This window comes from Frankliniella occidentalis, unplaced genomic scaffold (assembly GCF_000697945.3).
Source record: "Frankliniella occidentalis isolate FOCC.00 unplaced genomic scaffold, Focc_3.1 Scaffold29, whole genome shotgun sequence".
NCBI lineage: Eukaryota > Metazoa > Arthropoda > Insecta > Thysanoptera > Thripidae > Frankliniella > Frankliniella occidentalis.
The window spans coordinates 1277424-1288251 of record NW_026267159.1 but is presented as its reverse complement, the minus strand read 5'-3'; the positions used below and the strand labels follow the sequence as shown (position 1 = coordinate 1288251).

Genomic DNA, 10828 nt, shown 5'->3' with positions numbered 1-10828 from the left:
ATTTTCTACAATGCGATTCATACCACGACAAAGTTACTCCGTGTACTGTTGTACTGAAGGTGAATAGCTGAGGTGAATTATGGCGAACATACTGAGAAGCAGACTAGAGTAAGTAAGTAAGTCTTCATTAACATAAGACTATTTTGAGCAAAGGCAATAATGAAGGAATCAGGTAAGATGAAACATTCTTTCTACTTATCTCTAAGTCAGCAGGCTTATTGAAGAATACAAGCTAGCTTACTAAGGTGTTTTTTTAAAAGTAGTCTTCAAGTACCTTAAGAAAGTCTCCCTTTGGTTGAAAGGTAATTGTTCAGTAGGCCCACGCCTCCCAACAAACAGAGATTTGTCAAGAATTAGTCAAATTAAATTAACTGACATTACTGCTGATACATAACTATTGAGTAATTCAAATCAATGAATTTGACAGCACTTTGAAATCACAATTAGGTCAAATTTATGTAATACTGACAAAGAGGCATCCTGTAAATTTAAAATGAATTTGATCCCAAAATAACATCAAATTCAAATATTTGAAATAATTTTATAGTGACTTCGGGGTACTTCAATTTGACCAATTCTTAACGAATCCTTGTTTGTTGGACTGTACAGACAGTAAAATATATTACTTTACCATCACATATGCATACTTAAATATTTAAAAATCTAGACTATTGCACAAGTGACATGGATGAGAACAAAAAGACCAATGTATACATTAATACTGAAAAAAAGTGCTTCATATTAGGAATAACATAAAATCTATTCTTTCTGAAAATAGCTACACATTGTATGTTTGTGACACAGTGATTGCAAAAACACATTTCAAGAATCAAAATTAAAGTAGAATGAACTGTACCCCATCACCCACCACCTGTGTAGAAATTTTAAGCAAACACATGTAGCTGACAACAAACAGGAGCATTGAGACCCTCAAACAAACTTTATAAGAGTTCTTGAACATATACAGGCAAGATAAGTTATTTAAAAATGATATTATTTAGGCAAATGACTTTCAAAATTATATCAAGTTAAGTCTATTTGTAAAAGCAATAAACATTTATCAATAATTAACTCACACTAGAATGACTTCCTTGATATCACAGATCTTATAGTTTACACTGTACAAAATAAAATAAATTGTGTTACATTTGTTCTAAGGGGTTTGAACGGCCTGTACAGCAAATTTAAGTTTTTGCTTCACTTTAAAGCCAAGTGTAATCGTTTTTAAAAAAGGGGCAAAGTTTGAAAACACAAATTGCATAATAAAGGTTGTCCGGAACATCTACATTAGTTAAACTGTACCGCATGCAGCGAGTAGGCAACTTGTCCACATGCTTGCAAGCGGTGCAGTATAGCTAAATATTGTTCTGAAGTCTGTGGGCCACCCAGTGTGATGGTCTGTTATTGAATATTACTTCAATCTGATGCACCATATGATACATTCACTAGGTAACGTGCTGTGGTTTAAATGTTGAAGTAGGTCAATTCAAAAATCAATTTGCATCATGGACGGATGATAAGTAGAAAGCACAGTGCTGTTTAACAGTCCCATAACTAAAACTAATTATTACTTATGCTGACTGATTTTGATACAGCATTATGGATTTGCGTTTGTAAACAGGCCTACAAAACCCCAACTAAGATCAGATAGCGACAAAACAGGTACAGAACTCATGACATGGAACTAAAATTTTGAGATGCACCACAAAAAGTAGTGTTCAAACAATTTCTTGATATCAACAAAATAAAATCATCATTATAAAGACAGGAATAACAGGAATGCTACCTAGGGAGGTTTTGCATAAGAAAATAGATATCTTAGTTTAAAATATTAACAGTGACTCATGACATATAAATGCAGTATGGTTAAAATCTCACAATCAGGATACATTTTATCTCAGCCAAAGAAGCTCTTCAGTTAATAAATTCATTACATCAAAAAGATGTGTGTTTTTTTTTTAATCCAACTATGTACTGAAGAATGTGTTTAAGTGTTGTGAAGAAAACAAACTACATCACATTTGGAATACAACACTGTTCCAGGATAAACTGTAGAGCAAACTTACACTAAAATAAGTAGATGGTCCCCCAAAAATATTACTGAGATAGCAGTAACATAACATAGATAGACATCTCTTCCCCTTAAACCACAACCTACAACATGCATAAAAAAGATGCTACAATACAAGCTACCAGAAATTGTACTGTACCCAGTCCAACAGTAAACAGTATGCCAATTAGCCGTAGAGAAAGGTACATTTAGTCGGATACATAGATATTAGGATATTGCAATAAAGCAGATTCCTTAACTGATTGTTTATCCCTGGGTAACTGTTACTTTTGTGACCAAAAAGAAAACTAATACCTTATGAGGCAAGAAAATCAAGGTGCAAAACTGAATGTTACGACTGTTGCCAATCCAAGGTTTGCACTCTTGGAGAATAAACCTTTAAAGAAATAAAAAATCAAAGTCTCAAGCAGTTTTAAGTGGATTTTAGATAAGACAGATTACGTTTTAAAAGCACTTACTTGGAATGGTGCGCTTATTCCCAAAACAGAAACTGGGCTGTTAGTCACATACACAACTTGGTAGCGCCCAGGAAGACGAGGGGCAGTGTCAGGAAAGGTCAATTTTAGAGTGTTTCCTGTTTGATTTGATTGCCCTCCACTGTTCTCAATCCAAAGAGGAGTAGTGCTGACGTACACATAGCAAATGTAGTCATCTAAGCTTGAAAAATCCTCCTATAATTTGAACAGAGGGCAATAGTTAAATATGTAAACAATATTTTACAATAGAAATGAACCTTCAAAACCTTCAATTTACCTTGTATAGACCAACCCAATCCCAAGGTGAAATTTTTACATCATCATCAATGTTACAAAAGACACTGTTCATTTCATCAAGATACCAGTCCCCAATGGGATTGAATCCCACCAATCTATCATGATAATCACTGAATACCTGGAAACATTGGGTCTGTCTTAGAATTTTACAATCATTCAGGTAATAAAATATTAACTGCTATCTGATATGTACCTTGATAACAAATTCAGACACAACTGGTTTATGGTCACTTTGTTCATACTGAGGAAGGCTAGTATATGAGAGCTGTTCTGCCTGAAGTGTTATGTTTTCATAAACGTTTTTATGCACAAAATACAGCACACGGTCGGTCCATGAAGGGCGCCGTCTTCCAAAAGGGATAGAATCAATTAAAATTTACCAAAACATTAACAGTATTTAGACTGAAAATTGAACACTTACTTCAAGTCATAAGTGGAGTTATGAAATTGATACTTGTATGTTGGGGGAAACCGTGGAATCTGCTCAGTCATTTCACTGAAGGCTGTTCCAAGGGCCATGGCTTGACGAAGTTGATCTTTGTCCAATAGTGACTTGAGTTCACCACAGGAAACTAAACGTTTTATTTCAGTTCCAGTCAAAACATTAGGATCAGCCAAACGGAAATTTAAGTCCCCTATCCAAAATACATAGCTGTAATGAAAGAAACCAACGTAACAATAGAGAGGTTACTGGAGAGTATTTTTCTGCAATTAAATTAATTATCAAAAGTACTTACTCATGTAGAAAGATTCGAGTGGTCTCACCCACAGAGAACGTTTGTGAACTGACAATGGTATTGTAATCTGCAATACGTTCCTTCAATAAATGGTCATGAGGAGCTAAGTGAGCATTGACAACACATACAGAGCACCCATATATGTTGAAACGAATTGTGACAGCTCCCTTGTTGCCCTGAATAAATAGATAGAATAATTTGATTATAATTGTCATGATAAGCACGGACATTACCACTTACCTAGATATTTAAGTGTAAATTATAGTTAAAACTCACCCACATTCCTCCTAGTCCAGTTTTTGTGAATTGGGTTTGAATATCTCTCAAATGGGTAAGGTGGTGAGCAAGGCAAAATACATTAAGAACCAATCCCTGCAAACGAACTGTTTTAATCTTGATGTACTTGTGCTTTGCCATTACAGTCCTGTGAGAGACATAGATAGAAACCGATTCATAAAATGACAATAGAGTAAGAAAATTAAGTTACTACTAACTCACAGCTAAAAACATGTGAATGAAAACTAACCTTAAGGAATTAGTCCATGGGTCATCAAAGAGAGCGTCCAAGAGCATATTTTGCGGTTGAGATTTAACTTCTTGCAAGCTGTATGAGACCAGTAGTTCCATAAATAAAACTGAACAAAACAGGAACTTAAAATACCCCCTCAAAATCACAGAGTAGCATACCCAACAAAATATAAATCTGGAAGCCTGTCTTTTGATGATCGATTACTTAAACCGAGAAGTGCTGTTACATCCTCCTCTGGGGCTTGAGTGGCCACATTCCATGTTGCTAAGTACACACTGCAAACAGCAAAATATAAAACACCAAAATAAGTAAGCAACAACAACAATAAGTAAGTTTTGATTTCATCATAATACATAGCGGAAAATGATAAATCAAATTGTTGGCAACTATATGTTGTTGTGATTCCTCACTCCGAAGTCAATTACTTTTATTATAGAAGCTACAACTCATCACCATAATAAGACAACACCATACATCAATACACAATTACATTTCCATTGCTATATTACATTGGTCTATTCACTCCATCCTAATTCTTTACCATCAAGAGGTCAAACAGATAGCGAGGAGTATCACAACTGTACATCGTATTCCTCAAATCTCATGGAGAATAACTGGCAATGATGACACTAATTACAATTTGACAAACTGTTGATGAATCTCTGCTACTTGGGTGTTTGTCTAAAAGTTATAAGTTTGTTACAAAATTATTTGATGACCAAAATAATGAACTTCTGTGTTCAAGTGAAAGTTTCCACAAAACAACAGCAGGGTGTAAGTAATTCTAACCACTCCATATTTCGGTGATTATTTTGTTGTTGTTCAAAAACAGGAAAGAATATTAAATGTACAAACCGCAAATTGTCCATTTCGAAGAGAGTTGTAGTCTATTGCAAAACCTCAATATTGGTCAATACTATCGGAATGCTTCTTGCAGAAGGTATCAATGCAGTAAAACAGGTGCGCGTATCAAAATACATTCAATGACATAAAATGTTTAGAACATGGTCGGAACTCAAATAAAATTAAGATACATATTTCAGGTCGATAACCCATTGATAGGTTTCACTTAGTCATGATGTGGTACTTTTTTTCCTTTTACTAGGTCCACTACGCAACACACACAAGCAGCCAGTTCATAGCAGACTAGCATTTGTCTGTCTGTCTATCCTCTGTCTACATACTTGGTCTGCTAGCAGCCTTTAGAACACTCGGAAGACATAGGAAGACAAAAGATAGAAAATATTAGATGACGTCAAGCAAACCGCTGCCAGCATTCTAGCAATGTATTTGATAAGTAATTGGTATATTTCTGGGAAATGTACTTTAAAATAAACTAATAATTGGTTTCAAAATATAACTGAACCTTGGGTTTTAAGAATAAGGCTACATTTAGGTAGTACCAAGTTGTACTGATTCAAAATGGAACTCAAAGCAGTTGGCATTGTCAACAATTCAGTGGCCATAATCCTGCCCTCAGTCACCACGATATTTTGAGGGAGAAGAATATTTTCTTTAAGCTACACTGTAATTTTGATGAATGTCACTATTGAGTGATTAAGTGAAGTCTAATTTTACATCTCGTATGGTGAAAATTTAAATGCATTTAGGTTTCTCGAAATGTTCATAAGCTACATCTTTACTAAATTATGCTAAAATTTTAAGGTTACTCCTCAATGGTAAGGTTATGTTTATAATGTCTAAATCTTGTTTCCTACTGTGAGCTGTCAACATTGTCAATCTTGACGACAATGTATCTTACTTGAATTTAACTCTAGTTATGTAAATTCTGTTTGCACTGTCGTGCGTTTTTTGTGGTAAATTTATAACATCCTTTGCCCTGTGTTAAAACTATTACTCCAGTGAACTTCTTGGACTCACAGTCTCACACAATTTATTTCATACCGACTGTCCTTTTCATTTGTGTTATATTTGTCTGTCACTCTGGCGAAAGCCTAGAGGTTGTGTCTCTGTTTCAGTACAATGAATCAAACTTGACATCAACAATATTTTTACATATTTCTCTTAATGCTTTCCAGGTTCACCATGGGTTCAGAAAGAGCCGAAGAACATATAGTATTAGCCTATTCAGATGAAGAAGTCCTGGATGATGAAGAGGGGGGCTCAAGAATTTTTGATGATTTGGAACCAGCAAGCTGGATCAATGATGAAGACACTGACGTTCCCATTTTCCATAGAGTGGACTCGGATCAAATTATTTATGAAGCCAAGAAAAAACGCTGTAAAATGATAGGGAAGTATGTGATGGGTGATCTTTTAGGAGAAGGTAGTTATGGAAAGGTGAAGGAAGTTTTAGATTCAGAAACACTATGCAGAAGAGCTGTGAAAATCTTGAAGAAGCGTAAGTTGCGGAGGATACCAAATGGAGAACAAAATGTACAAAGGTGAGCTTGCTGGGAAACTTACCTTATGTCATTGATCTTAATAAAGTCAAAATGTAGTTGTGCATTTTTATTAACATGATTAATTACTTATTCCAGGGAGATTACTCTTCTGAAGAAACTTCGGCATAGAAATGTCATTGGTCTTTTAGATGTTCTTGTTAACGATGAGAAAGAAAAAATGTATTTAGTAATGGAATTTTGCGTTGGTGGACTACAAGATATGCTAGAAAGCACTCCTCAAAAAAGGTTTCCACTTTGGCAAGCCCATGGGTTAGTATTGATTCTCATTTATGAACACTTTCAAGTACTTAATAATGTACCCAATGATAGCATTTGTCTTATTAAATTAATTTTCAAATAGGTATTTTTGTCAACTTATGGATGGATTGCAGTACCTACACAGTCAAAGAATAATTCACAAGGATATTAAACCAGGAAATCTTCTTCTGACTCTCAGTGGAATATTAAAAATATCTGATTTAGGAGTTGCCGAGGTTAGTTTAGCTTGATATTTTACTATTCTGGGCATCACCCTGAGCTAAAGGCATCTCTAAAATTGTTTCAGGCATTAGATTTTTTTGCTGAGGATGATACTTGCTTTACCGGGCAAGGCTCACCTGCATTCCAACCACCTGAAATAGCAAATGGCCATGAAAAGTTTTTAGGCTTTAAAGTTGACATTTGGAGCAGCGGAGTTACATTGTGAGACCTCAACTTTTCTTGCATTGAACTTTTCACAAACAAGTCTTTCCTTCCGGGGGCATTCAAAACATTTATGTATTTTTTATTGTCTACCCTCAGGTATAATATCACCACAGGTCTATACCCTTTCGAAGGGGACAACATCTTCCGGCTCTTTGAAAACATTGCTAAGGGTGAATATACAATCCCTGATGAAATTGAAAACCCTCTTCGGGATCTTCTTCATGGAATGCTGCAAAAGGATGCAGTTAAGAGATTTACCTTACAACAAATCAGACAACATCCGTTAGTACTGCTTTTGTTTTGTTAATATGAATAGAAATGTGTTAAGGCTAGCTTGAAGATTTAAAAAAATATTACTAAGTACTAAAAACGGTTATGTATTGTGTATCCTAGGTGGTTCTGGCGCAAGCCTCCTCAAACTCTTGAGCAAGTCCCTGTCCCTCCTCTTCGGGGTGACGAGCTCCACAATATGACAGTTCTACCTTATCTTATGGATTACCATTACGTAGAGGATCCAACATCTGTTCAGCCTCAGTATTACACTGAACATGAAAGGAATGGTACGGTATTTTCTTGTCACAAAATGCTGCATGTTGTTTTGTTTCCCACAACACCTTGGCATCACTACAGAGAATCAGCAAGTATTCTTAAAGGTTTATTGACGGTGTTTTTGAATTTTTAGCGTGGGCTGAAGGTCAAAATCCTGAACGCTATGGTTTTGAGTGGCAGGAGCCTGTAAACAACATTAGAAGTAAGGAAGGATCACCAAAAAAGTACCCAGGTATGTTTTGGTAGAAAAATGTAACCCTTTGGAAAGCAATCCAAACAATAGAAAATCTTCCTAATGCTCAAAAATTTGAATGTTGCAGATGAAATGGGTTATGGTAGTCCCGACACACATCAAACAGAAGAATCTGGAGAAAGCACTAGTGACTCAAGCAAGAGGAAATCAAAACGTAAAACAACAAGTTGCATTAGTGTTAAGAAATTTCCTCCTTGCAAACAATCATGATATCTGTACCCCAGCCTAGAGCTCTCTGTCTGCTTGCCCTTGTGCTGGGGTAAGATTAGAATTGCCTTCATTATTTCTTTAAAAGGGGTCTCAGCAGCTAACTGAAACTTGAAATTTAGATACCATTTGTGTTTTATCTTTTCAAACTTCATTTCATTACTTTCCTCATATTTCCCCAGTATTACTTTTTCCCTTGTGACTACTTACTGTGGGATTGTTAAAAAAAAGAAATGACTGAATTTCATTTAAATTGTTCTGTACCTTTTTAATTTTGCTTGGTAATGGTTTAATATAAGTTGAAAGCTCTCATTTTTTTTGGTGGGATTTCTTAGTTTTTTTTCGAGCCTATCTAATAATTCAAATCATCTTACGAGTATATAACTGTCTTATAATGTGTTCCGAAAGTTTCTAGAAATCAGATTTTTGTTTGTGTTTTTCAGTCACAAATTGTTTTGTGCCATTTTTTAAGTCTTGCTTGTACCTGACTTTTTGACTTTGATTTCTTCTATGTCCACATGGTTATAATTTTTGCTAAACTCTATCTTTCATTTGAGGACATACTTATGCTCCCACTACCTGTCTCTAATTTTGACTTGATGTCTAGAGTGTGAAAGCTATTCTCTTTTTGTAAAATAATGAGTAACATTTTTAATTTCTTTTATTGGTTTCTATTTAACAAATCACAAGTGAGGGATTAAGTTTCATTTGTGATCAGTCTGATCCTTCTAGTCATTTCCAGGGATTTGTCTGAATTTCAGTTCAAACTGAGATGTTTTGTGGTCTGAGCTGTCTGAAAAGAGTGGTTGCTCATGCTGAAAGAATATGTGAGATCTTTATCAATTCAAATTCAAAACCGTATTGTGTGAGACTTTAAGAAAGAATTTAACTTGACTTGTCCTATGTCCTAGGTCTTCAGATGAGTTAAAAACCCATTTTGATTTGCCTCATGCAAATAATCTACACTTTTAAACTTTACTTTTACCCGTCTGATTAAAATTTACCACGCATAGGATACTATCTCATTTTAATTTAAACAAATTGTTGTTTGGTGTGTGCCATATTGTAAAGTCTATTGTATTGGGTGTGGATTACAGAAATTATTTTTTTGGCAATGTTTTGGCTTACACTATCCTTTTAAATATCCAACTTCTGCTTAGGAAGATATGTTAATGCTCCATTGAGTTAGTAACAGATAGGAGCCATGCCACCAAAATTTTACCAGAAGTTTAACTCTTGTTATGATATGATATGGAATCTTATTCGCCAACACAAAGTGAGGTAGCACATTGTTATTTACACTGTAGATGTTTTTAGGTACCTTACTTTTATATATGAGATACAACCCTAGTGAGAAAGAGGAATGCTCATTAATTTAGCCTGTAATCATCAATTACGGTATGTACTTAGTTTGCAAATTTGGTTTTGTAACAAACAAATCAATCAAGATAGTCATCTTTCTAAAGTTTTACTAATGGTGTAATTTTTTCTGTGTACTTGTTATCTTTGATTTTGTCCAATGAGCTGCAAAAACTGATATTGTATTTTTTTTCAATGGTTCAAAAAATATGTGTATGCTTTGCAATGGCATTCCCCCCCCCCACTTCTTGTGCAGATCACGGCAGTAAGAAACTACAGATTCGACAATCCAAGAAGTGTGCGTTTTTTGTGATGTGTTGAACATATATGTTGTAGATTTTTCGCGAGAAAATACCATTGATTTTATGGCTGTGAAAAAATATCTCCCACACTGTATTGCTACTTTCCTTTCTGCCTATCTTGTAATGAATTATGGTTTTGTTCATTTAGACAAGAATGCACACACAGGGTGAACCCTTACCCACCTTACTGACTTTGGTGGTGGATCAGCCGTGCCTCCTGCCATGGTGGTGTCGTCTGCGAGCCCAAGTGTTTGCATCCATACTCCGCTGGGCTGGGCACCCCCAATCCATCCTGAAAGTTGGTAAGGTGTGTTGGAATACACCCTGTACATTTTTCTAATCTAGTTCCTCAAAAATAGGAGTTCTATGTGAAGCAGCCAATGTTCCGTCCTTTGAGAGAAAATGTTCAGGAGAGGTGAACTTTAGTAATGAGCTGAAATTTCGCCCTCTTCACTTGCCTGTCACCATTCTCCCTAGTAGGCAGGTTTCCTACACTGTCACTCGTTTTTCAAGCATTCTAATGTTTAGTAATGTGTAAACTAATTTGGCTAAGTAACTTTTTCTGCCTTAATGATAAAAAATAGTCAGAGATATCTGAATCAATATTTTTCATTTGAATAAAGCAATAGCCGTGTTGATTCATGTCCCAGTGTGGATTCTTTTGCTACCCGTCGAGCGCTATCCTCATAAATGGCCCTCTCCCTCTCCGGCGCGAGCGTGAGGCACCTCCCCTCCAGTTGCCCCTCCAGAGTTGGCTCGCTGGCTGTTGGCGGGCTCCATGGCGCGTCAGTGTCCTGCCGGAGGGACCGCGGAGCGCCTCGCCTCGCTCCTCCACGTCTCGCCTGCCCCGCCTCCACGCGCCCCGCGGCGCCCTCAGCCGGCCTCGCGCCCCTCCGAGTGGCCCCTGTGGTGACACCTCACGTGGCGCGCGCCCGCAC

The 10828-nt window shown here is 36.2% G+C and overlaps 2 protein-coding genes across 2 annotated transcripts; one reads left to right on the top strand and one right to left on the bottom strand.

Annotated features, from left to right (window-relative positions):
* Positions 1-2292: 2292 nt before the first annotated feature.
* On the bottom strand, positions 2293-5281 carry LOC113203009 (inositol polyphosphate 5-phosphatase K). The gene is made up of 10 exons (XM_026417487.2): positions 4966-5281; positions 4269-4385; positions 4108-4185; positions 3858-4005; positions 3582-3757; positions 3266-3496; positions 3038-3191; positions 2825-2962; positions 2530-2742; positions 2293-2447 (listed from the first exon to the last, which is right to left on the bottom strand). Exons 1-10 carry the CDS (start codon positions 4977-4979, stop codon positions 2403-2405), a joined length of 1314 nt encoding a protein of 437 aa, XP_026273272.1. The 5' UTR covers positions 4980-5281; the 3' UTR covers positions 2293-2402.
* A 292-nt stretch (positions 5282-5573) lies between these two features.
* On the top strand, positions 5574-10532 carry LOC113203011 (serine/threonine-protein kinase STK11). Its single transcript, XM_026417489.2, has 9 exons — positions 5574-5789; positions 6150-6515; positions 6612-6785; positions 6877-7009; positions 7081-7217; positions 7317-7502; positions 7614-7780; positions 7903-8001; positions 8090-10532. Exons 2-9 carry the CDS (start codon positions 6157-6159, stop codon positions 8230-8232), a joined length of 1398 nt encoding a protein of 465 aa, XP_026273274.1. The 5' UTR covers positions 5574-5789; positions 6150-6156; the 3' UTR covers positions 8233-10532.
* Positions 10533-10828: the final 296 nt, after the last annotated feature.